Below are 27,836 nucleotides of genomic sequence, written 5' to 3'. Positions count from 1 at the left end.
CGGAGGCCAGTTCCCCTTCAAAAGAGGAACAGTATTCAAAGCCCAAGGCTCCCACCCTTTAAGCCCAGCCAGGTGTTTTCAAAAATTGGGTGACCTACATCTCTATGAGTAATAGACCAGAAAGTAGATGAAATGGTAAACTATCTAATCTACTAGAAAAACAGTTCAAAGAAAACCTTCCCACTTCCCCATCTTCTGACCACATCACAGTGCACTGTAAGCTGCCTTCTACCCCCATACCTCTTCCCGAGAGTCCTACGAAGCTGGCAATGACCCTGATGACTGACCCCACTGCCCCCGTCTTCAGGAGTCACCTCTCTTGATGTTTCTCTGCATTCCACACTAGTAACTATCCTCTCCTACTTTAAAAAAAAAAAAAAAAAAAAAAAAAATTCCCCTTAGTGGCTTTTATCACACTATTCCTTCCTTTTCCCTCCAGTTTCTTTGGCTTCCTCTTTTTTTTCTCGTAGATTTTTTTTTTTTTTAAGATTTTATTTATTTATTTATTTAACAGAGAGGGAGAGAGAGAGATCACAAGTAAGCAGAGAGGCAGGCAGACAGAGAGGGGGAAGCAGGCTTCCCGCTGAGCAGAGAGCCCGATTCGGGGCTCTATCCCAGGACCCCGAGATCATGATCTGAGCTGAAGGCAGAGGCTTAACCCACTGAGCCACCCAGGAGCCCCACGTAGATTCTTATTCTATGCCCTTCCCCTACAATTTAAGTGTTACCCACAGCTGCAGCTCAGACATCTCTGGCTTTTCCTAGTCATTTGATTCATTACTGTGGTTCAATGTTCACTTCCATACCTCAGCTCATACCTGCTCCTGACTTTCAAACCTCCAGCTCCCACAAAACATGCACACCTGTTTTAGCAAACTCTCCTCACATGCCTGTTGCCACGAACTCAGTAATACTATCTTCCCCTCTAAAGTGCCCCTCCTCCTGCATTCCATTTCGGTTAATAGCCTCTTCCCTGACCCTGAGAATGTCATTTTTAATTCCTTACTCTCTCACCCCAACATCCAGGCTTCAAATCCTGCCATGTCCGTTTCTGTACCATTTCTGCAAACATTTCTCGAGCCTGCCCCTTCCTCCTGTTCTCACTCTTCCATCACTGGGGTAGGTCCCCTCCTACCTCTCCAGGTCACTGTTGCAACAACGGCACCTGTTTTCCACAAGAGCTCTGCTCTAATCCGTTCTCCACACTAGTACCCCAGCAGCTGTTGAAAACAGGGCTATGATCATATTTCGCCTTTGCTGAAACTCACTAATGACTCTTTCTTTGCTTATAAAATACACTGTAAATGTGCATTAGCAGGCCTTTCACGGCTGTACCCAGACACGTACTCCGCTCGTTTGTCATCATTCCTTCACGCCTAGTCACAGTAGCCTTCTTGTCCCCCAGTTCACACCTCCCTGACGTCCCTCATGCTGTTTCCCTCGCTTAGGAATTTTTCCTTCTCTGACAGACAACATCTGACTCTTCTCTTAGGAACAGGATTCACTATCTCTTCCTCTGAGAAAACTTGCCAACATTTCCTTTACTCCGGTAGCCCCCCACAAGGCAAATTGCTCCCTCCACTGTGGTCTCTGGGGATCTCACATGTGCCTTAGCTATAAGCTGTCCATCGCCGGATTGCAGTTTTTACTTCAGAGATGGGATCAAGTTCTATAGACTAGAAATTCCTTAAAGGTAGATTACCTTCTTGTATTTATCCATAGGTTCCTAATGTCTGGATAGTACCGGGTACGGGGTAAATACTTAATGTTTGATGGATAAACTCCCAACAGTTGGTGACCATCAGAGGGGCTCATAATCCACGCCGAGTTCACAGGTGAAGAGCAGTGTTTCATTTATTACTGGGATGTGAGCCATTGGTGATGCGATGATGAATTTAGCAACCTTCTGTTTCATTGCTTTAAACTCACCCTCATAACTTGTTGCCCTGAGCATACCTGGACCCGCTGCTTGTCCCACAGGTGGTGTATTTCTAAAGGCTCTAATAAGGTCAGTTTGTGTTGAGCAGAATGAGGCTTGTCCCTGACAGGACAAAGAATGTGAATGGAACCATCACCCATTCTCACTAAACACATATATAAAAGCCTAAGTTATACAGACCTCTAGCAAATGATGCCTGTAAGATAAAGAGGTATCCTTCCCATTTTATTTATTTTTTTTAAAGATTTACTTATTTATTTATTTAACAGAGATCACCAGTAGGCAGAGAGACAGGCAGAGAGAGAGAGAGAGAGAGGGAAGCAGGCTCCCTGCTGAGCAGAGAGCCCGATGCGGGGCTCGATCCCAAGACCCTAAGATCATGACCTGAGCCGAAGGCAGAGGCTTTAACCCACAGAGCCACCCAGGCGCCCCTTTCCCATTTTATTTTTTATTAACAAGGAACCACAGTAAATAAAATAAAATGTATTATTCACATCCTGACAACCAGCTGAGAGGATTTAAATAAAATAATTATTTATTTTATTAGGAGTCTGCCTGAAAGCCCCACTGAGTTTTTTTCATCTGTTTTTTCAATACTGGCTTTTGTAAGAAATGTTTAACAGATGTTTTGTTTTCTAGGGAAAAATACCTGGCGCTTGTTTTCTAGAAGGGCTGCTTCCCAAGTCCACATGTCATACAGCACAGCAAATCTGTCCACACTTGCATGGGCCCGTCCCCAGTCGTGGCCAGTATTTGACTTGCTGCCCTCTTTGTGACCTGGAAGAGAGAAGGGGATGGAATGACCAGAGACAGGCCTTTCCATGAAGCTACTCTTATTAGAAAAGCAGCCCTTGAACTGTCAGCCCCATCTCAGGAATGAAAACACTGAATCAGTCCCAGGGATTCCTAAGAATCAGCTGGAGGGCCACTGGAAAAGACTGGACATATTTGTTGACTTCTGAGTCAGTAGAGGTTTTTGTCTTTACTCTTCAATTTTAGTTTTAAAGACTAATTTTAGAAATGTAACCAAAATTCAGTTAATATGAAATCTTCACTAAAATGTCCTCAGACCTATAATTTAAAGGCCAAACACACATTTCTCCTTCTCTAAAAACAGGTCCCTGGTGGTTTAACAACAAACCCAGTTTAACCTGCTATTTCAAGTGATGTTAGCCAAGTAAAAACTCTTCAGAGAAGTTTCTAAGATATCCCTTAATTGGGTTAATTACTAACTTAAATCAATAAGGGTAATCATTGTAATTATTCTGTTAAAATATTTTCCCACTACATGAATGTTAATTTTCAGCATCAGCATGATTGTTGCTTTTAATATTTGAGTGGTCTAGTTCAGAATGAAATATCAAAAAAGTAAGAGATTTTCAGGAGCTGAACTTTGAGTTCAATAATTATATACGATGGGTACCGAACAAGAGAAAGATTTTGATCAGAATTTCTCAAGTGCAGTTGGGAAATCATTTCACAATGGATAACTACATACTGACGAGCTCAGCTGAAGGGGCTCATGGGGCTGATGACTACTGACTGTTTCCATCAAATTAAATTCTTAGCAGCTTGAAATAGTTGCATTGGATTATAAATGAGTATCAATAGAAGTGATGCATTAGTATGTAGAATAAAGTAAAGACAAAAGCCAAAGGCTGCAATTAAATGCCCTGGAATGTTGGATGACATCAGCGCATCTCATGATTCAGACACCCAATGGTCTGTGGCAAAGAGGGCAGAGTTCAAGCCAATGTTAAGTGAATTCTGTCTGGCTCTAAAAGGTTAACTGTCAAACATTCTTTGAGTAGCATTTTATATCAATATGAAAATGAATTCGTCTTCATTACCATCTACATAATTAGAAAATAGCACAAATTCTTGCTAAATTTCCTTTTAGGTGTTGCAATGTGTCTAGAAACTCTTAAGCTCTTTCCAAATCAAATGCCGGTGTTGTCATATTATTCCAGAAGGATTACTCTTTCCTCACCTATTTCTTAAACATATATTCTTTTTTTTTTTTTAAAGATTTTATTTATTTATTTGACAGAGATCACAATTAGGCAGAGAGGGAGGCAGAGAGAGAGGAAGGGAAGCAGGCTCCCTGCTGAGCAGAGAGCCCGACACAGGGCTCGATCCCAGGACCCTGGGATCATGACCTGAGCCGAAGGCAGAGGCTCTAAGGATCATGACCTGAGCCGAAGGCAGAGGCTTTAACCCACTGAGCCACCCAGGCGCCCCACTCACCTATTTCTAAAATTGGATACATTTGAGTGATGCCAAAAGGATGTAGAGAATACATATTATAGGTTATTTGATTACCCTAATGATTTCTCCCTTTGGTGCTTATCTGGCATTTTCCTACCCAGATCTTCTTGCATCCTGGTGTTTTTTTGGTCAGGAACCCAGGGATATGTCTGCTTGCCCAAGGTTAATCTTTTTTTTTTTTTTTTTTTTGGTTGTTGCTTAGGGGGAAAAAAAAATCATTACCTTCACTTGCTTACTTTGCTTCTGTCAAGGCCTGGCATGACAGCCCTTGTACCCAGTGAGTAATGCAGAAATGCCACTGAGGAAGGAGTAAGTCTCAACAACAGTAAGAATTATAATCAAGCTTCAAAAGAATAGTTCCGGTCTCCAACAAGAAGAGGGACTTGAGCTGGAAACAGGACCGTATCTTTTCTAAAGCAGGTGCATATCGGGGAGATGCATGTGCTTACTGAATTTTCAGATACTCTTGGATCTGCATTTCTATTTTGAGGCGGAGGGTGTTAAATGGAGCCCTTAGTGTTCATGGTTTGTTTGGCTGGTTGATTTTTTTCAAAATCTGGCTTCTGACCTTTTTCTTTCTCGATGTAATGGCTGGCCACAAGCAGCAGCTCTGCCTCGAGCTCCTTCAGATCGCTCAAGGCTTCATCGTACATGATATGTACTCCATGCGGGTCCTGCGTGAAGACGGACGCAGCCTCCATGCTGTAGTAGTCGTCCTGGTTCTCCACTTCCGAGAACTCCATGAATCGGACACTGTGGACCTGGGGCAAAGAAAGCCAACCCCAGAAGTTACCGGAAAAGGGAGAGCTGTCTGTATTTTGTCTGTTTGCAGCCCAAACAGACCACAGTGCAGGCTCCTGCTCTCATGCAGTGGGCTGTCCGCACGGAGCTGTACCTGCCGAGTGTATAAAGCACTGTATGTAGAGAAGGGGATAGTAGCAAAGAATGTTGGCAGGGAAGGGTAGTGAGATGGATAAGTAGCTGATTAAGTTTTTTGCTGATTAATTCAGGGCTACCTGGAAAAAGTTGGGCGATAGAGCTGAGTGTACAGGAGGTCTCTGAGGTCAGGGTGCCTGTGTTCCGGTCTCACCCTAGGTCAGACCCTCAGCTACTCTTAGCCTCTGTTTCCTCATCCATAACATGGGGACAGTCGAGAGACCACAACAGTTGTTATAGGGGGTATGCGACACTGAAGCACTTGAGATCTAGAAACATGAGCTGTTAAAGGTTTCTTATTTTAATTCTATAAATACTTGAAAAATGCGTGAATATTGTCTCGTGTCTTGGTAAAATACTGAATTGAGTAGCGCCCCCACAAAATTCATGTCCACCTGAAACCTGTGAATGTGACCGAATATGGAAACGGAGTCTTTGCAGATATACATGGTTAAGATGAGTTCATACTGGGGGATGGGGAGACTAATCCAGTGACTGATGTTCTTTTTTTTTTTTTTTTTTTTTAATTTTTTTATTTTTTTCAGCATAACAGTATTCATTATTTTTGCACCACACCCAGTGCTCCATGCAATCCGTGCCCTCTACAATACCCACCACCTGGTGCCCCCAACCTCCCACCCCCCACCCCTTCAAAATTCTCAGATCGTTTTTCAGAGTCCATAGTCTCTCATGGTTCACCTCCCCTTCCAATTTCCCTCAACTCCCTTCTCCTCTCCAACTCCCCTTGTCCTCCATGCTATTTGTTATGCTCCACAAATAAGTGAAACCATATAATAATTGACTCTCTCTGCTTGACTTATTTCACTCAGCATAATCTCTTCCAGTCCCGTCCATGTTGCTACAAAACTTGGGGATTCATCCTTTCTTTCTTTCTTTTTTTTTTTTTTTTTACAGCTTTATAAACATATATTTTTATCCCCAGTGACTGATGTTCTTAAAGAGGAAAATGTGGAGACAGATACGTAGAGGAGAAGGCCATGTGAGGACAGAGACTGAGATGGGAGTGAAGTATCTACAGGCCAAGGAAGGGTAGGTAACCCCCAGGATCATTAGCAACGGCCAGATGCTAGGAGAGACAAGGAAGAAACTTCTCCTGGACACTTTGAAGGGAGCATGGCCCTGCTGACATTTTGATTTTGGGCTTGTGACATCTGGAACTGTGACAGAATAAAGTTCTCTGCCAGCTGTTATGAGCCACTCCCTTTGTGGTGTTTTGATATGGCAGCTCCAGGAAACGAATATAAGGAATCTGGGTATTCCACTCCATTTTTTCCACTCCATTCCATATTCCACTCCATTCCACTCCATTCCATATTCCATTTTCTTAAATGACAGCGGAATGGTGGCATCCTGAGAATCATTAACCTAATAATAATTCTCATAATTTCAAACTTCACTCTGGCCAAGCCTCTAAATTCACCCCCTCCCCACCCAGGCCTTGCCTTCAGTGTCTCTACAGAAGCCTCACCCCCACTTGTCTACCCCTCCACCCCCCACCCTCCACCCCCCCATCCCACCACCCCCAGCTACACAAAGCTGCTGCTCCCACACCTCTCTTCTCCTGCTTCTTCCCGTACTACGGGGAAGGACTCTGCTCCCCTTCTCTGTGGCCATTCCATCCCACCTCCCAAGCATCCCTGCGCCTTCTTGGACACCCAGTTCCTCTCCATCAGCTAGTTCTCAACGGAAATCCCTCTTGCCCTTTGGTCTCTCCTCCTCCTCACCATCCAATCTCCCAAGATGCCATCTGCATTCCCTGTGCCCGCTTCCTCACCTCCTACTCCTCACTCATTCCCATCCAGCTCCTGTCTCCAGCAAAACAAACCATGTTCACTAAGAAAAACAGTGATTTTTCTCCACATCCAGCAGACTTTCTTTAGTCATCTTACGCAGTGTCTCAGGAGCGTGTGACCCAGTTCTGCACTCTCTGCTTTCTTGACTCACTCACTTCCCTGGCCTGCTGGGACTCCACATTCTCCTTGCTCTCACCAGCTTTCCAGCCATCCCTGAGGTGCATTTTTCTCTACCAGGTCATTAAGTAGTAGCCACACTTGAGCCCATGTCTAAGGACCTCATCTCTTCCTCCTATACTCCTTCCTTGAGAGGTAGTACCATTCCACAGCTGAGATTAGGGACCATTTTTTTGCTCCCTAATTGATATCTGTAATCCAGACCTCCTAGAGCTCCAGACCCACATATCCAAATGACCTATTTGGCATCTGTTCCCAGGCATCTCAAAGGCCCCTCACATTTACCATGATCAAATCATGTGGTCTTCTCCCACAAACCTAGGCCATCTCCAACTTCCCCGTTTTAGTAAATACCACCACCACCAAGCCACTTCCTCTTGCATGAATCATTCCTGACACCACCTGCCTCACCCTACATGTTCAGTCTATCCTAACTCCTGTCGATTTGACTTTCTATCTCTCAAACCCATCACTTCTCTCTATCTCCACCACCCACCATTCTAGTCCAAGCTATTATTAGCTTTCATTTGGACTAATCTAGGAGTTTCTAGGTATAGTTTTTGGGGCTGACCCGTGTCAACCTCTTGGACCTCATTTCCTTCCACTGTCTCTATACTTCCATCCTGATGGACCTGCGCTTGGCCCTCTTCTGAATGGGCAGAGCTCTTCATGCCTATGGGACTCATACATACTGGCCCTTCCAGCTCTCACCTCCTCTTCCTTGATAAGTACCTACTCTATCCAAGAGTCCATTTAAATAATACCCCTCTGGAAGCCTTCCTTACATCTCCAGGCAGAGCTGAGTGCTTCTCCCCATGACTTGTCTAACTCCATTATAGCACTCAGCTCATGGCCATGCTAGACTTTTGGCTCATCTACTCCTACAGGCTGTGAGCCTGTCATTCATTCATCCCTTCATTCAGTCATTCATTCCACAAATGTTCTGGTCAGTTAATTTACTGGGCACTATTCTAGGTACTAAGAATATAGTGGTAAACTAATCTGGCACAAATCCCATCACCAGGGAACTCTTTAGTGGAAAGAGACAGACATTAAAAATAAGGAACAGGGGCACCTGGGTGGCTCAGTGGGTTAAAGCCTCTGCCTTCGGCTCAGGTCATGATCCCAGGGTACTGAGATTGAGCCCCGCATTTGGGCTCTCTGCTGGGCAGGGAGCCTGCTTCCTCCTCCTTTCTCTTTCCGCCTGCCTCTCTGCCTACTTGTGATCTCTGTCTGTCAAATAAATAAATAAAATCTTTAAAAAAAAATAAGGAACATACACAGAATGTCAAATGGTTTGGCACCAAAATTCCCCAGACTTCCCAATGCCTTGCTGTTGGGTGGGGCCTGGTGATGAGCTCTGGCCAGTAGGTTGTGACCAGAAATGACGTGTGTCCTTCCCAGTCCAAAGTATTTATCATATACATACATATTCCTTCTCTTTTCTTCCCTCAGTTCCTGTCTCTGAAAGGAGATGAATTTTGAAGACCAGATGGACAGATTACTTCATGCAGGGTTTTGTCACGGTAATCATATTATTTTCTTTTTAATTTCTTCCACAACTACGTGGAAGACTCCCCCTTCTAAAGTTTCTGTGGTCTAGAGAGTTGATCCTTCAATATTATGCTTAGAGGAGTGGCAGGAAAGGGAAGGCAATAATTATCTGTCTGGGTAAGAAATAATCTGATCTTTGGAAGGATTCATAGGTTTCCAAGACTGCAAATTAACTGATTCCAAGATAACTATTTGAATATAGTAAATATAGGAGGGTTGGTGGCCCATCATTCATTCTCTTCATTCCACTGGTTTCTGCCATTATTCATGAATACGAATCTAAGGCCTTTTGGCAATTAGACAATATTTCTCTGACGAGTTTACCTTTTTCTTTTTTTTTTTTTTTAAAGATTTTATTTATTTATTTGACAGAGAGAGATCACAAGTAGACAGAGAGGCAGGCAGAGAGAGAGAGAGAGGGAAGCAGGCTCCCTGCTGAGCAGAGAGCCCGATGCGGGCCTCGATCCCAGGACCCTGAGATCATGACCTGAGCCGAAGGCAGCGGCTTAACCCACTGAGCCACCCAGGTGCCCGAGTTTACCTTTTTCTAAATAATCTTTACATTAATTACAGACCATAAAAGCCCAATATAAGAATTTCATCAAAAACTGTTAGGATGGGGCGCCTGGGTGGCTCAGTGGGTTAAAGCCTCTGCTTTTGGCTCAGGTCATGATCCCAGGGTCCTGGGATGGAGCCCCGCATCGGGCTCTCTGCTCGGCAGGGAGCCTGCTTCCTCCTCTCTCTCTGCCTGCCTCTCTGCCTACTTGTGATCTCTGTCTGTCAAATGAAATGAATAAAATCTTTAAAAAAAAAAAAACTGTTAGGATGAATGACTCAATCTGTTAGCTATAATCTTTCAAATATTTTTAAAGGAAAATTAAAAAATTTATTCTCTGCCTCACCCGCTGAGTATATTATTACTGCAACAAATTGTTCTTCATTTTAACAGCATGATATACTTTGCGAAGCAATTTCATATACATTGTCTTTTTATGATCTCACAACCATTGTGTTATGAACAGAGCCTTTCTTTTGCCCAACAAATATTTATTTAATACCTACTATATGAAAGATATATACCCAACTCTCTATTTCCTTTTGCCACCTGAATATCTACTATGCATCTCAAAATTTCCATGCCCTCAACTGAGATTCTGATGTTCCCAACAAACCTGTTCCAATCATCTCAGATGACAGCAACTCTAGACTTCCAGTTGCTGAGGCCCAAACTTTGGAATCAAGCTTGACTTCTCTCTTTTCCACATTCCACATTCTAGCTGCCTGAAAATCATACTGGCTATACCTTCAAAATATGTCCAGAATCTGAACATTTCTCACCATGCTGTCTTTTCAGACACATCATCTCCTTGATTAATGTAATAACCTCCTAACTAGTCTCTACTTTGACCCTAGTGCATCTTCAGTCTATTCCCCATATAGAAGCATTGATATTGAAATGTGAATCAAATAATATCACTCTTCTGCTCAAAATTCTCCAACGGCTTCCCTTTCTCACTCAAAGTCAGAGTCTTTACAATGGTCCACAAAGCCCTACACAACCTGTTCCCCACCTCTCTAATCTCTCTATTTTAATTTCTGCCAGTTTCTCCCTCAATCACTCTAGTTGCGCTGAATTCCTTGCTGTTCCTGCAAAAATGCTATACACGGTTCTGCCTCAGGGCCTTTGCATTGGCTGTCCTCTGCCTGTCTTCTCCTCTGCTCCCAGTCAGTCATGTGATTTCTTTCCCTGACTTACCCTACTTACAACGGCAACATCCCAGCACCAACCTCCACTTCTATTACCTTTCCTTCTTAATTTTTCTTCATAGCACCTATTATCATCTTTACTAGTCTACAAAGTCTAGGTAGTTCTGTGATAACCCCAAAGTGCAGTGGCCATTCTTTTACTTAGAATTCTCTGGTCCCCACCAACCTTGGAATTAGTCCCTACCCTAAGAAGAGCCTAGGCCTTCATGGTCTGGCCAGATTTTTTTCTATAGCCTCATCTCCCACTACTTCCTCATAACAGCCTCTGCTATTAGCATGCTAAGTCCAGGCAGATCCTGAACATGCATGGGGTGTCAGATCCCAATGCCAAAAGAGACTTGCCCAAGGTCAAACAGCCAGGAAATGCCTATTCCCTCTCATCTGGGGGCTCCTTCTATTCTGACACATGCCTAAAGTAAACTCATAAAGTACCCATGATGGGCGGTAGGTGCTTTCCTTTTCTAGTATTTTCGTAGAGTGAACACTTGTTATTACTAGCCCAAAACTTTCATCATAGGATCAAATACACGGGTCCAGGAAGAGGTCTCCATCTTACGGGCTTCTCCAGTGTCAGCTCCCCAGGCTAGTAACCCCAAAGATCTTGGTACCAGTCTTGGCCCTGGACCTTGTGAGATCACCCCAACAAATTACCATCTGTGCCTTTCATTACCTGCATGGGAAAGAATCACATAGTTAGGCCCAAACATTCTAGTTTAAATGCTGACCATGCCACGCACCATGGAGTACAGCTAAACCACGTGGTTCTATTGAAGATCCTGAAGAAAGGCCACTTCCTTGAGTTTCTCACACTACAGTAGTAGCTCCCGGCAGCTTCTAAGGGAGCTGCTCTTCCTGTCACTTCTGAGAGCATAGGAAGGCAATATTGTATACCCTTGAGAAGCTCCTCCTATAATCAATGGGGCAGGGTGGGATTTTTTTCCCCTCCCCTTCCTTCATGGCTACCCCCAACTCCCATCCCAGAACAAACAAACTGAGAGAGAGCTCAGTGCTAAGAAAGAACCCTTTTTAATCTATTAGCAAATAATAAAGCATGGCTATGGTATGAGGTAGATTTAATATTAGCAAAAGAAAGATGTGTTTGTTTTATAGGTGTGTTTGTTTCAAAAGCATCTTAGCCTCCCCTCTAGGTCCACAGAGGGGCATATTGACTGGACTTGACTGACTGTGAGTCAGTGAGAAGGGCAGAGGGGTAAAACTGTGTATGGGAAGGATATGGGGCTTGGTACTTGTTGCCAAAGGAGACCCAAACCAGAAGTCTCCTGTATACTGAGTGCAAACTGGACCCTATGTGACTGGATGGGAAAATAAAATGCTTTTCAATACCTAGAGCTATTCTACCGTGCCATATAGTAGCCTCTAGCCACATGTAGCTGTTGAGCCCTTGAAATTGTGACTTGTCTGAGTTATGACATACTGTACATATAAGGTACGTGCCAAATTTGGAAGATTTAGTATAAAAAACGTACAGTACCTCATTATTTCTTTTTATTGGTTATATGTTAAAATGATAATATTTTTGATGCATTGGCTTAAACAGAGTATATGACTGAAGTTCATTTCATATTTCTTTATACTTTTAAAATGTGGCCATGAGAATATTGTAAACTGTATCTATGGCTTACAGTATATTTCTGTTGGACAGAGTTACTCTATACTGCGTATTAGGGATAGTTGATAATAAGATGTCACAGCCTTACAGACATGACAAACATAAGTCAGGGAGCATAGAGGTTAAGATGTAACTTGTTTGGTAGATAAATAGATTTTATTTTTCACATTTGTCAAACTATCTTTTAAGAGGATAAAGGTCATATTAAATCCTACCTTCAGGAATAAACTTTCTAGAGACTGAGAAGAAAATATTGCAAGAGTGCCTACACTATTCCAAGAAAATGTAGGTATTTTCAACTTCCCTCCCAAAGAAAGGGATCTGATATGAATTTTGTGGACTATAGAAAAATACATTCAAGAGATGTTAAAAGCACCAAGGGACAAACAGGCTTTTAGAGGGATAAAAGATATTTTATTTTTCAGCTCTTTCAAATTTTCTCTACCTTTGTTTTCTAGTCTGTTTTTTTACTTGGTGCTTCGAAAACAGCAAAGAGGCAGAAAGGTATCTCTAGTAATGTCAAAGAGGGTCTTATAAGAGCTTCTTGGTAAAGACGTGGCTCTCAGGCTAGGATAACAGAAAGGGCTCCTCGGGTTCTGTTCCCTGTAAAGTCAACAAACCAACAGCTGAAATGTCTTCCTTCCCATTGTACCCTCCAGGGTTGCTCTTAGAGTCCTGTTTGCCTGTGTCCTACTCTCAAGTGGTCACTGAACTTTTCTAAAAAGCCATATGCCTAAGAAACCCCATCTGTTACTCCATCATGCTAACTGATTCCAGATGTCAAGAAGAAGGGGGCTTGGGAGATAGGATAACCAAGGCAGAAAAAAACTCTCAGCAGAATCTTAACCTCACCTTGTGCTCAGCAGCTGTCCCGTGGACATAGTGGTGAGCTCCTAGGCCTTGCGAGGTGCCCAGACCTCCCTCGGCTGTATTTACCCAGGAACTATCTTCTATGGTGGGGACCAGACTCCCTCCAACCAAGGTAAGGCCTGAAGTGTTGATTGTCAGTGTTCGCTCAACGGATCTGAAGTAGTTCAGAATTCCCAGACAGGTGCGCTGAAACAAAGACAGACCAGGTTAGGACTCTGTCCTTTGCTCTCCCCACAAGACAGAGTAAAACTGAATGGGGGCCCTGGAAGCTGGCAAGTCGATTCCACCGCTGAGAAAGAAACACACCATCCCCAGAAAGTCCTGATGTTGCAGAAAAATCAGAACAAAGAACAAAGTGTAAAAATGTGTTGCTACTGGAAGAGCAGGAAAACCACCTTGGTGGACAACCAAACATTCCAGAACCCTGAAGCCCACGTGCTGTGCCATCCACATACCTGCAGCTCCCTGATTCGCAGGTGGCGCAGATACAGGAAGGACAAGTAGGCTCCTCTCATCAGGACAGGACTCCCATCACTGGGCCCGATCCCACCATCCAAACCGAGCAGTTGCAGGGCCACTGCATAGCTGTACCTTTAGGGGGTAGGAGAAATAGAATAAATGCTTTTCACCTCAAAGTGGTTTGGAAAATTCATAGACCCCAAATGGAAGTCATTTTATTTAACTTAAGGGAGTTTCACAGTAGCTACTCTTTAAAAATGCATTAGAAGGAAAATAATTACTCTGTATTTATAAATACAAAAAGAAATTGCTCTTAGCAATTACTCTTGTGAAAAACCCAGTCCTAGAGTGAAACATTAATTTAGTTGTCTGACCTGCTTGAACAGCCTTGCTTTTATTTCAGCTTCAGATATTTTTGAGTTAACATGTAACCTACCTATTAATCAGTCACTCAATTTCCACCCCCTCCCTGTGTTTAATCCATTTCCCTGAGTCACCAATAACATGATTTAATTTTACCCTGTCTCTTTTTTCTGCTTGGCGGGCTCACGAGCATGTTGGCAACGACTTATTTGTGCTAGGTCATTTTCATTTTGTTCTATTGAAAGATCCTCTTCCCTCATATTTTCATTCTATCAAAAAAGCAGCATTAGTTGAATTACATGAGCATCTGCAATATCATTAACAAAGTCACAGTGGGGCCACCACAAGATCAAACCCCATGATCCAAGGCATATTTATATGAACAAGCAGAAGAGTACTGGGATCCACTGCAGCATATCCTATGAAAATCTGGATTTCTAGAATAAATTAGAAACCACCGTTATTATTATTATTATTTAGTCCTTGTTTTATAAGACTCTTCACAGCTTTTAAATACCACCCCCCCACACACACATACAGCTTTTCCGTGATTCACTTATGAAAAGTTGATACACGCATTTGTAGATGTTTGAAACCTTGAACATCTCGAATCTAACCTTGTTCCAGGCTGAGAGAGATCGGTGGATTGAATGCTTCTTTCTACTTTTTAGCTATGTGATTTAATTTTTCAAAGTCTTGATCCTGTTTTTGTGCTTGTAAAATGGCATAATAATAGAAGATAAATTGCTGTGAGAATTAACGCATAGTGACTGGGATCTTGTAGGTGCCCTGTATGTACTAGCTCCCCCCAACCCATGGATTGCTGTAGTCGGTCAGCCCAGCAGAATCTATCACAGAATTCATGGTTTATGTTGATTTCCATAGGCATTTTTCCTGATATTGAGCAGGACTAGGTCACACACACACACAGAATCCTAGGAAACACTTGAAGAAGGTAATATTGATGAATTTCCTTCAAGTCCTAGGAAAAACTTGAAGAAGGTAATATTGAGTCTGTCCCTGGTCCTCTGGCAGCCCCTTTCTTCGTTGTTCTCTCTGCCTGTCCCTGGGCATACACCCCATTCTCATAAGACACTGTCTTTCATAGTGGTTCCAGTACCCACAAAAACACTACTGAGTGGCAATGAGTTAGCTTGGAACCCCACTCTTTGGGTTACTTATATTCTAATAGTTCGCTCTTGGGATTCCAATAAGCCCTTACGGCAAAAACTGCTGTTGTTCCCCAAGATCCACTTTCCTTTCTTCCTGTAGTAATTAAATATTTATTGTGGCCCGTGGCCACCCAGATGGAGATGACATTTCCAAGCCTCTTTTGCAGGTAGGTGTAGCTATGTGACTAAGTTCTGGCCAAAGTGAAAATGCCATGTGGCAGCTTCTGGGAATTTCCCTGAAGAGGCAGGTTCTCTCCCCCATTGTCCATTCTGCTGCTTAGGACAAGAATGTGACAGCTGGAGCTCCATCTCAGACCAGGTGTTGATCTTGGGTATGGAGGCTGCATTTGTTGGAACTCCAGGATAGAAGGAGCGTGGGTCCCTGAGGACTCCATGGAACAGAGTCATCACGTTAGTTCTGTACTTCCTACCCCTGGATCTTAATATGAGGGAGAGAGAAAGAAATTCCTATCTCCTTTAATCCTATGCTATTTTGTGTTTAATCATGACCAATGGCCAAATATAATTTTAACTAATACAGTACCCGAGACTCTAAAGACAGACTATTGATCTTTATGACGGGCAGTAGAGAAGAGAATTTGGGGCAGGGATATTAGGAAGAGTGAGTGAGAAGAAAGCTGTCTCATCGAGTATCGTTAAATGGCTTCCCATTCTGCCTGTGGGTAGAATTAGCTCCTGTCTGTTCTGGGTAAGTGTGCACATTAGTGTTTTTCCATGTAAACATCCCACAACCCCAGGACTGGAAAAGACCTAGGAAGTGACATGGGGCACTCCTGTTCTTTAATACAGAAACACAAGATCATCATCCCCAGATTAAGAGACTCTTGCTTGAAGAAAATCTGTAGGAAAGCATATACTCTATGAGGGAAGTTGAATCTTGGCAATTTCTATTTGGCCAGAATTTGGGGTGAGAGTGTTTCTCCTGAAGACCCTTGCCTCTTAGGCCTCTGGTACCCTTACACTGCAGTTCAGCCTTCCCCACTGTGGCTGCAGAGGGCAGGCTCAGAACCACAGCTTTTCTCTGACGGGATCGTGACTTTTCCAGCTGCTTCTAAATTTACCCAGAATTACATAGGGAGGAACAGAGAGTGACATCAAGTTACGGTGAAAGACACTATGAAGGTACGACTGAGCAAGGCACAGAAGCACTGCTGGACCCGTAGGCTGCTGGGAAGACAGGAAGGGGGCATAACTGGGTAGGGTGAGTAGAAGAAGAGAGCCCAGCCCCCTCCGGAAAAAGAGAACCAGCCACAGCCCACAGAAGTCGACTGTTTAGGAAACACCCAAAGCACATGAGTGTATTCCCCTAAGAGGACTAGACACGGTGCAGGTAAGCAGCAGGGCTGACCAGAAGCCAGAATATCAACACCACCTTCATTTGTTCCTTCTTCCTAGGTGGGTAAATCCTTTGACATTTACTCTATCTGGTGGCTGGGTCTTTGCCAGCATTGTCTTGGGCAGTATTTTGATAGTTCTGAGATCTCCACTGATTGCAAATTTAATTCTTCTGGGAAACTGGCAGGGGCAGTGGAGTGGGAGGTTGGGGGGAGGGTGGTCTATAATGTATTTCCCACCTCCTAAATGTCCCCACGGCATATTTGTGTATATCCACAGAATAAAAAAACTAGAAGGATAGATACCAAATGTTAACAATATTATTGTTTTATTTGGATGGTAAAATAGTGGCTGATTTTTATTTTCTTCCTTGAGCTTTTCTACATTTCCCATATTTTCTGTGATAATACATGTCATTATTGTCAACAGAAAAATGTTTGTTTTACATGTTCCATTGAATTGGATGAGGGAAACCAGAAAGGAGTGTTTTCTGTTTCCCTAAACTTCTTGCACATTGGAATGGTTGTATACAACAGCACTTTTGTGAGGGCACACTATGTCCTCATTCCATCTGTGGAAATACAGGGGACCAGTAAAGCTGTTGGGGAAGAACCAGCTGTCCCTTGCTCTCTTCTCCCTGTGGCCAGTGAGAAGAAACAAAAGAAGAGGCACAGGATATAGTGTTTCCTGTCACTGCAACACTCCATAACGTTAAAGGACAGTGACCAATTTAAACCATATCTTTAGAGATATGATGGCCAATAGTAGTACTTAATGTCTATACATTTTAATAAACAGGTGTTTTCTTGGGGAATGGCACTGGGTACGAGTAACTTAATAAAATACAAATATGGGAGGTTTGGGAGGATCCACACAGGGCTGGCTGGTCTATTGCTTCTGATTAGGACTATGGTTAAATTGTTTTTAAGTTTTTTCAAAAGGATATTAAAAAAAAAAACAGTCCTTTTAGACCATAATTCTCTCTTTTTAGTTATAAATTATCTTCAATTGACAATGATCAGAAAATCTGATATTTTTTCTTTATCCCCCAAACCCAGATCTCTAAGGGAATCTGGGAAAAGAGTTGTGTATAAAGAAAAGAGTAGCCTGCCTTACTTGCCAATGGTAAATAAAGGGCCAATTCAAAATGTGATAGAAACATTATAAACATTATTGACCTTCAGACAAATATGTTTGATGTTAAAATGTGAGGAAGCAGGTTCTCTCATAAGTTGCTTGTTAGGGGAAAAAAGGGTATACCACTTCAGTAGGATCTATGGAAAATTTTCATGTGTATGTCAGTGACCCAGAAAATCTACTTCTAAATATCTACTCTAAAGAAACACATGTGTGCACAAGGAGGCACGTAAAAGGAAGTTCAGTGGGAATGGTTTCTAATGAGGTAAAAAATGGCAACAAGGATCCAGAGAGGTGCCTGTGTGAGCTGTTGTATATGATAAAATATAACGCAAGCATTAAAAAGAACAACAGAGACAGATTTCTAAGACATATTTTTGGGTGAAAAAAACAAGTTAACAAAGATATCCACAGAGTAGGCCAGATAATTTACATAGAAAACTAAAACACAATATTATACCATATATATGTGTATATATGTACACATATATATGCTGTGCATGTGTGTGTGTGTGTGTGTAATATATATTTTATGAGGACATATGTTTGAATGTAAATGTATTGAAAAAGCTAAAGCAATAACAGTGTTTACCTCTGAGGAAGTGGAATGGGGACCAGATTAGAATTCCCATTAATTTAAAGCATTAAATTTTCAGTGATGTTTCAATTTTTCACAAGAAGATGTTGATGTATTATTTCTGTAGCTCAAAATTAATTTCTAACATCTTCTTAGGAGAAACATCATCACTTTACCCTGCAAAAACCTAGCAAACACCCCTAACTTAACAAAACATATCAAGCTTAAAACATCCCAGCAATATACCAGGTTGATAACATCTGTCCCAGATATGGTGTGATAAGAAGGGCACTTCACCTCTGGGGTGTCCTTCCTTCAAACCTCTAACCCCAGTGTAACCACGAGAAAAACATCAGACAAATTTAAGTGAAGGAATTTTCTACAGGTTTCCTGACTAGTACTCCCAAAGACTGTCAAGGAAAGCCTGAGAAGCTGGCACAGACCTGAGGTGCCTGGGAAACGTGACAAGCAAAGGCACTGTGGTACCCTAGAGCACAAAGAAGACAGTAATGGAAAACCCAGTGACTTCCAAAATACAGTCTTGTTTAGATATCAGTAATGTACCAGTGCTCGTTCCTTGGGTGTGACAAAGTAATATGTCAATAACAGGAGAAACCTGACAGGGGATTCCTGGGAACTCTTTGTACTATCTTTGTAACTTTTCTGTAAATCTAAAACTGCTCTGAAATAAAACATTGATTTTCTAAACAACAACAACAAACTTCCTAAAGAAAAACTATTGGTGAATAGTATTCACTGAAAACTGATCCAAAACTGTCCCAAAGTCATGCTATATTCTTTCTGAGCTGTCAAAACGGGCAATCCTATGAGGTTTGCTTTCCTTCATGCAGAAGTAAGAAAGTTATTTTTCATGGGGTATGGATTGTTCCTTGCCAACTTCAGAATCAGAATGCTGACCAGCATATAGATGCTAAAATTCATACTTGACTGCTACATGCGTGCAAAATAATCACAGAGCTTTACAATTCATACCCACATTCCTGTGACTCCTCCCATCTGCCCCCTTTAACTTCATCCTAATCTCCTCTGACTGGTATCCAATATTCAGAATGGCATTCAGATACTGTATAAAGTGCCTCTTCACGAGAGCAGAAATACGTAAGGAGTTCACAAAGTAACGCCCACAGGAAAATGGGAGGGAAAGTAGAAAACCATTGATCGTTGCCTCAGAATTTTCTTTCTCCAATGCTGTGCTATTTTCTGTTTCCCCACTGGGAAAGCTCTTCTTTAGCATGGCTGACTCCTTCTCATTTATCATATGTCAGCTCAGATGTTCCCAGCTCAGAGGGCTTGGTCCATCTACCAGGGGATGGTCCTCTCTACCCCACTGCCCCCTCTTCCTGTGGTTTTCCTCATGGCACCCACAGGTTAGAGATGAGATTAACTCTTTCGTTCACCTGTTTATTGCACGTTTCATTCCCTGAGCAGCACAGTTCCTGGGACAAAGGCAGTATCCATGTAATAATTAATAATAATTATAATAATTACAGTATCCATGTAATAATCACTGAATGGATGAATGAATGAATGAACGAACAAACTAATGAACAGGAAACTTGCATGACACTAACATGTAGGGTTAATTTGTGTGTTTATGTCTCCCTTCAGGATCCACCTCTGAAATCTATAGGTGCTCTCAGTCTCTAGGGTCCATTTACCATAAATCAACCTGAAAGTAGGTGTTCACATTTTTCTTCTTTTGGTCAATTCCAAGAACAACACTTACAAGTCAGTAAATAGCCCAAGGAAGTGGTTTTCTTCCTTTCTTTCTTTTTTTTCTTCTTTCCTACAATTTAACACTGGGCAACTGCATTCAAAATAGACTGGTGAAAACAGAGACTACATTTCATCACACCCTGACTTTCCACCTCATGTGCAAACGGAGGGAAGCAGGAACAGAGGGCGGCAGGAAATGTCAGTTCTCTCCACTGTGTGGTTGCTTCGTCTCCTTCCGCGCACTGTGGCTCTTAGCATTTTCCACCTTGCAAAAAAAAAAAACCTGAGCCATCATCTCCTGCTCTTGCCCTGCACTTTCTTCTTTTCCGGATAACCTCCTTTGTCCCCTAAGTCTGCATGGGCACTGCTACAATTCTGGCCTGCTGATCCAGCCAGACCCTGGACCATCACTTCTCCATGACTTCAAACATGAAGCTCTTCACTACTGACTTCCTATTCCTTTGCTTCCTACTTCTCCTTTACTCATATTCACCTCTTTTCACCCTCATCCAGCCCCTCAGGAATTGAATTGCCCCTATTCTCTCAGTCAAGGAGGAAAACAGACTTGTGGTGGCCCTCAAATGTTAAAACCAGAATCTCAGGTAAAGGAGGATTCTTTAAGGATCAAGAGCTAGACTGTCCAGTATCTTAGGAGCACAGGTCTTAGTGATAAGGTCTGACTCTGTCTTCAACCTCCTCCCTTCTTTCCTACTCCCTACCTCCTTCTGCTTAAGTTTGGTTCAAGAAGCAAAAGAACTGAGTGTTTTTAAATGTCCCTTTGTGAAATACAAATCAAAACCACAATGAGATACCACCTCACACCAGTCAGGGAGACTAAAATTAAAAAGTCAGGAAACAACAGATGTTGGTGAGGATGCAGAGAAAGGGGAACCCTCCTACACCATTGGTGGGAATGCAAGCTGATGTAGCCACTCTGGAAAACAATATGGACTTTCCTCAAAAAGCTGAAGACAGAACTATACTATAACCAAGCAATTGCACTTCTGGATATTTACCCTGAGGATATAAATGTAGTGATCCGAAGGGGCACCTGTACCCCAATGTTTATAGCAGCAATGTCCACAATAACCAAACTATGGAAAGAACACAGATACCTATCAACAGTTGAATAGATAAAGAAGATGTGGTATAGGGGTGCCCGGGCAGCTCAGTTGTTAAGCATCTGCCTTTGGCTCAGGTCATGATCCCAGGGTTCTGGGATCGAGCACCACATCAGACTCCTTGCTCAGTGGGAAGCCTGTTTCTCCCTCTCTCTCACTCCCCCTGCTTGTGTTCCCTCTCCTGATGTGTCTCTCTGTCAAATAAATAAATTCTTAAAAAAAAAAAGAAGCTATTGTATATATATATATATATATATATATATATATATATACACACATTGTCTTCCTCTTTATTTTTCTTCTCTTCCCCTATGATCCTCTGTTTTGTTTCTTAAATTCCACATATGAGTGAGATCGTATGATTAATTGTCTTCCTCTGATTGACTTCGTTCACTTAGCATAATACCCTCTAGTTCCATCCACGTCATTGCAAATGGCAGGATTTGCCATTTGCAATGACAAATTGTGTAATATTTGTCGTTGTAATATTCCAGATCACATGATTAATTGTCTTCCTCTGATTGACTTCGTTCACTTAGCATAATATCCTCTAGTTCCATCCATGTCGTTGCAAATGGCAGGATTTCATTTTTGATGACTGTGTAATATTCCATCCTATCTATATGTATATACATATAGATAGGATGGAATATTACATATATATGTAATATAGGATGGAATATTACGACATGGATGGAACTAGAGGGTATTATGCTAAGTGAACGAAGTCAATCAGAGGAAGACAATTAATCATACGATCTCACTCATATGTGGAATTTAAGAAACAAAACAGAGGATCATAGGGGAAGAGAAGAAAAAATAAAACAAGATGAAATGCTCATTACATTGAATATTACATCACAGACCTGTGCCTCTGAAACCAATAATACATTATATGTTAATTAATTGAATTTAAATAAAGAATTTTTTTTAAATCCCCTTATTAGTATAAGGTCTTCCTGGTGACATATGGGATAGGAAAAAATGTGGCTATTTTCTCAGCTCTTGCAGGTAGCTGCATGCCTGTCAAGGAAATCAGAGTCCAGGTGATCAATGCCATGATAATGCTGTCTCTGTTTCTGATCTCTTTGGACAACTCATTTTTTATTAGATTCTCTAGATCCTTACTTATCTCAACAGGTTGAAAAGTTGTAGAGGTTGTGATGTGTGTGTGTGTGTGTGTGTGTGTGTGTGTGTTACACATGCTTACTCGTTTGTGTTTGCTTCCAGCCAATCTGTAAGTCATTTAGGTTTCACTTTCTCCCATACCCAGCCTGGGATGATAGACCATGATAGTGCTTCTCTCTCTAGCATTCTACTAAATTTCTTCATATCTTTGACTTTATGTATAATTTCTACAATTATATTTAGGGGTGAAAATAATAGGATTATTATGCAGATTAGGTTCACTAAAAGTCATGCCCTCTTACTTCAACTGGGCCCTCTGGCTACATGGTCATCCTTATATTCTTTCCTCCATTGGTGGCCCTGTGGCATTACCTGCAGTGACCCACCTCCTCACGTGTCACTTTAACCTTCAATCTCACTAATGCAGGCATCTTCCCCCCCATCTCCTCTCTCTCTCTGAGACAGCCAGAGGCATTTACAAGCTACCACATCTTATCTTTTTGTACCTGACAATTCTATAGATCTTATTCACCTCAAGGGAAATGCCAGTCTTCCTTTCTCAAAATTACTCCTTCAACTAGTTTATTTTATTTATTTATTTGACAGAGAGAGATCACAAGTAAGTAGAGAGGCAGGCAGAGAGAGAGAGGAGGAAGCAGGCTCCCTGCCAAGCAGAGAGCCCAATGCAGGACTCGATCCCAGGACCCTGAGATCATGACCTGAGCCGAAGGCAGAGGCTTAACCCACTAAGCCACCCAGGCACCCACCTTCAACTGGTTTCTTCATCCCATCCCCTCCTCTTTCCCCAGGGTCATCTGCTTCTCAAATTCACCCTTTCATATCTTCCATCTCTTCATCTCCACTGCTCATTTCTCCCAGACCATAAACATACTGAGTTTTCCCATTTAAATAAGCAAAGGAAACAATACTCTTCCCTTGGAGCAACAAATAGCAAATTATTAAAAATGTTGTAGTACCATTGTAAAGACAAATATCCAATAGCTTTGCATAGAAATTGCCTTTCATTGACAACCTTCAGGCCTATCTTATGTAGTAGCTATCTAGCTGGCTTCCCTGCCTCCAGTCTCTCCCTCTTCCAATCCAACTAACACCTTGCTGCCACACCAATCTTCCTAAAAATACAACTTTGTATATATCACTTCCCTTATAGGATAAAACACAAATTCCTTTTTCTGAAATTTATGGACATTCACAACTTTCCTTCTCCTCCCACTTAAAAAAACTTTTCTTCCCCATATTTCTACATGACTCACTCCACCAACCTGGCCTTGAACCCTCCACACACAGTGTCTCTTCTGCATGGTTGTTCATGCCTCCCTTCTACAATGTGCTTTCCCTCTCCACCACCACTTCCCTGAGCCCCACGAGTCCTTCAAACCCAGTTCAGTTTCCTCCTCCTTCAAAAGGTTTTTTCCAGAAGAACCAACCCTAGGGGGACCACTTTGCCTCTATACACTCACACTATTTAACAATTGTCCAACTCATTTGGTGTTTAGCACTAGAATGTGTGGCTTTGCATTGGTAAATAGTGGTTAAGTATATGTCCCAGCAGCAATATCTTATATTATACCTCTTTACATTCTTCTTTTTAATCAGCAATTAATCTTTTTATAAAAAAAAAAACCTGGCTGGGTAATGAAGCTTTTATAGAGACGGTTTCTAAAAAACTACCAAAGGTCAATTTCTAAGATCTACACAAAAGTAGCGAGTTGGACAGAAAGCCATATTGGTTATTTCTTCCTGTTGTACCTGGTAGAGATTGATGTTGCTATAAATATTCTCCCAGATATGGTCATAGTTGCACTGATGCAAACCCTGGGAAGCCACGAAAGTTGGATGAGATGGAGCTGGCATGATTGTCTTTGCAGCGTGGTCTTGGAGCACTTGCATTACTCGCTCGGGGCTGGAAATCTCAAGTAGAATGAGAGGAAAAGGAATGGTTTGGTAAAGGGTTATTCCCTTCTATTCAGCAAAAGTTTGATCATATACATACAAATAAGAAAGAATCCCAGGTGGGGCTTTATTCAATTAAAAAATAAAAATCACACTCAAACATCATGATTCCCTTTGGTATGTCCATCCACTGAACATTGTGAATAGTTAAATACACACAGCATCTCATTTAAAATTCTGCAACAACCCTCTAAACACAAAGCAGATTGTACCCCCACAAATGTTATGGCACCAATGAAAAGATAAACACCCATCATTTTGGTTACAAACCCTGTTTATTATTAGGAAGCTGCCAGGAGATGGAGGAAGAGGATGCTGGGTTGTATGAGGAAAGTACAAGCTTTGTAAGGACACAAGCCTTGGCTCGTATCTCTGCTGGAATCCTGACTTCACCACACAGAACAGGACAAGTCAACCTAATAAGAACACCAATGATGTCTCTCCCAGGATCGGTGCAAAAATGCTCATCATGTAGTAGGTACTGAATAAATGTTCCTTCTTCTATTCTGGAGGTAAAGTAATAGTCCCAGAATTGATACATGTAACACAGTATTTCACAAAGAAATTCAAATATCATTTAGTCCAATCCCTACCAAAACCCCAATGACATTTTTTGCAGAAATAGAAAGATTCACCCAAAAATTCATGTGAAACCTCAAAGGACACCAACTAACAATGTAATTTTGAAAAAGAAGAACAAAATTGGAGGACTCACACTTTCTGATTTCAAACCATATTACAAAGCTATAGTAATCAAAGTGGTGTGGTCAAGGAATAAATTGGGCATCTAGACCAACAGAACAGACTAGAGAGCCTAGAAATAAACCCTTGAGTATATGGTCAAATGATCTTAGACATGGATGTCAATACCATTCAACAGAGAAGGGACAGTCTCTTCAACAAATGATTCTAGGAAAACAGGATATCCACATGTAAAAAAAATGAAGTTAAACCTTCATCATACACAATACACAAAAAATTAACTCATAATGGAGATTGGTGGAGCAAGATGGAAGAGGAGTAGAAGACCTAAATTTTGTCTGGTCCCATGAATTCAGCTAGATAGTTATCAAACCATTCTGAACATCTACAAACTCAACAGGAGGTCAAAGAGAATAGCAGCAATTCTATGAACAGAAAAGCAACCACTTTCTGGAAGGTAGGATGAAGTGAATCCAAGCCAATATACAGAAAGATAGACTGTGGGGGACAGGCCACATCCCAGCAAGCAGTAGAGCAGTGGGGTACAAAATTGGAACTTTTAGAAATCTGCTGCACTGAGGAACCTTACTCCAGAGGATAAGCAGACAGGTGGTGGGGGTGGCAGATGGGAGGAGGAGACTTGGCTGGGACAATGTGGTCTCAGGATCCTCAGGGTCACAGAAAAACCAGTAGAGTGTCTGAGTAAGTCAAAGCTCCCAGGTATTAGAGCAGGGCAGGTGGCTGTAAAGGTGGAGTGAGCTCTCAGTTTGGGGTTACCTTAAACCATGATCTAAGGCACAGTTGGGCTACTGCTCTTCAAGCAGGAATCCCACAAGCGGAAGATCCAGAGAGACCCCCTCTTCCTCCTCCGGGAGGAGCGGCGTGGGAGTGCAAGGCAGGAATCTGCTGGGTTAGGAGACTCCAAATGGTGCTGTGCACCAGAGATAGAAATGCTCAGTCACAGGCCGGGTGAACTCAGAGTATGGCCGGAGACCAAGGAGATAGGAGGGATTGACTGCTTTTCTCTGAGGACACACTGAAGAGTGGGGCCCTGAGCTCTCAGCAAATAAAGGGCCAGAGATTGGGCAGCCGCCATCTTCATTCTCCTCCTCCCAAGCTATACAGAAAGCGTTCAGGGAACAAAAGTTTCCGAGAGCAAAACCCGAGGAGATTACTTAGCCTGGCCACTGGGAAGGGTGGTGCAATTCTTCCTTGGGCAAAGACATTTGAGAATCACTGCAACAGGGCCCTCCCAGAGAAGATCAGCAAGAACATCCAGCCAAGACCAAGTTCACCGATCAATAACAACTGCGGAACTCCAGTGCTAGGGAAATACAGCACATAGAATTCATGGCTTTTTTCCTGGTTCTTTAGTCTTCAGAGTTAAACTTTTTAAAATTTTTGTTATTTTTTTCTTTTCTATTTTTCTTTTTTTTTAAATTTTCCTCTTTCCTATTTTAACCTATTTTAACTATTTTATCTCATCAATACCTTTTTAAAAATCTTTTTAAATTTTCATTTTTATAGTCATATTCTATCCCTTCACTGTATTTAAACTTATTTTTTGTATGCATATAAGTTTTTCTTTAAAATTTTGGGATACATTTTCTTCTAACAGACCAAAATATACCCTAAATCTAGCAAACGGCTTTTTCTTGTCTCCCACCTGATCACCTTCTCTCTTTTTTTTTCCTTTTTTCAACCAACTTCTTATCAATTCCTTTTTTATTTTATTTTTTTAAGATTTTATATTTATTTATTTATTTGACAGAGTGAGAGCAGGAACACAAGCAGGGGGAGCAGGAGAGGGAGAAGCAGGCTTCCCACTGAGCAGCAAGCCCAATGCAGGGCTTGATCCCAGGACCCCAGGATCATGACCCGGCCAAAGGCAGACATTCAATGACTGAGCCACCCAGGTGCCCCTCAATTCCTTTTTAAAAATCTTTTTAAATATTCCTCTCTACAGTCATAGTACATCCTTTCATCATGTGTGTGTGTGTGTGTGTGTGTGTGTTTGTATTCTTCCTTTCTTTCTTTAAAAATTTGGGAGGCAGTTTCTTCTAACAGACGAAAATACACCCAAAATCAAAATCAAGTGTGTGGCTCTGTTCTATTCATCAGTCTAATCATATTTTTTAAAAGATTTTATTTATTTATTTGACAGAGAGAGAGATCACAAGCAGGCAGAGGCAAGCAGAGAGAGAGGGGGAAGCAGGTTCTCTGCTCAGCAGGACCCTGAGATCATGACCTGAGCTGAAGGCAGAGGTCTTAACCCACTGAGCCACCCAGGCACCCCTCTAATCATATTTTTTAATTGCTTTCTTTTCTCCTCAGTTTTAGGTCTCTTCTGATTTGGTTAGTGTATATTTTTCTGGGGTCATTGTTACCTTTCAGCATTTTGTTTTTTCATTCGTCTTTTCTTCTTTGAACAAAATGACAAGGCAGAAAAACTCATTCTCCGAAAAAGAACATGAGGCAGTAGCAATGGCTGTGGACCTAATCCATACAGACATCAGTAAGATATCAGAACTAGAGCTCAGAATTACAATTATAAAGATGTTAACTGGGCTTGAAAAAAGCATAGAAGATACTAGAGAATGCTTTTCTGGAGAAATAAAAGGATTAAAATCTAACCAAGTTGGAATTTAAAAAGCTATTAATGAGGTGCAATAAAAAATGGAGGCTCTTACTGCTAGGATAAATGAGGCAGAAGAGAGAATTAGTGATATAGAAGACCAAATGATGGAGAATAAAGAAGCTGAGGAAAAGAAAGATAAATAACTACTGGAACACCAGGGGAGAATTTGAGAGATAAGTGATACCATAAGATGAAACAATATTAGAATAATTGGGATCCGAGAAGAAGAAGAAGCGGGGGGGGGGGGGGGGGCAGAAGGTTATTGGAGCAAATTATAGCAGAGAACTTCCCTCGTTTGGGAAGGAAACAAGCATCAAAATCCAGGAGGCAGAGAGAACGCCCCTCAAAAATCAATAATAGGTCCACACCCTGCCATCTAATAGTAAAACTTACAAGTCTCAGGGACAAAGAGAAAATCCTGAAAGCAGCTCAGGACAAGAGATCTGTAACCTATAATGGTAGAAATATTAGATTGGCAGCAGACCTAGTCACAGAGACCTGGGAGGCCAGAAAGGAC

General features: G+C 41.9%; 1 protein-coding gene across 1 annotated transcript in view; it reads right to left on the bottom strand.

Moving 5' to 3' along the window:
- The window catches only part of LOC125102363 (uncharacterized), a 185,629-nt gene that overhangs the window by 106,197 nt on the left and 51,596 nt on the right, over nucleotides 1-27,836 (bottom strand). The window contains exons 11-16 of the mRNA XM_047733495.1: nucleotides 23,776-23,937; nucleotides 13,934-14,046; nucleotides 13,411-13,546; nucleotides 12,938-13,141; nucleotides 4,776-4,968; nucleotides 2,589-2,716 (exon numbers count right to left, since the gene is read on the bottom strand). Of these exons, the coding sequence (XP_047589451.1) occupies nucleotides 2,589-2,716; nucleotides 4,776-4,968; nucleotides 12,938-13,141; nucleotides 13,411-13,546; nucleotides 13,934-14,046; nucleotides 23,776-23,937 (936 nt within the window). The remainder of the gene's footprint in view (nucleotides 1-2,588; nucleotides 2,717-4,775; nucleotides 4,969-12,937; nucleotides 13,142-13,410; nucleotides 13,547-13,933; nucleotides 14,047-23,775; nucleotides 23,938-27,836) is intronic.

The sequence above is a fragment of the Lutra lutra genome, chromosome 6, assembly GCF_902655055.1.
Source record: "Lutra lutra chromosome 6, mLutLut1.2, whole genome shotgun sequence".
In the NCBI taxonomy this organism is placed as follows: Eukaryota; Metazoa; Chordata; class Mammalia; order Carnivora; family Mustelidae; genus Lutra; species Lutra lutra.
The sequence above is the reverse complement of the archived record's forward strand: the minus strand, read 5'-3'. Positions and strand labels throughout refer to the sequence as shown.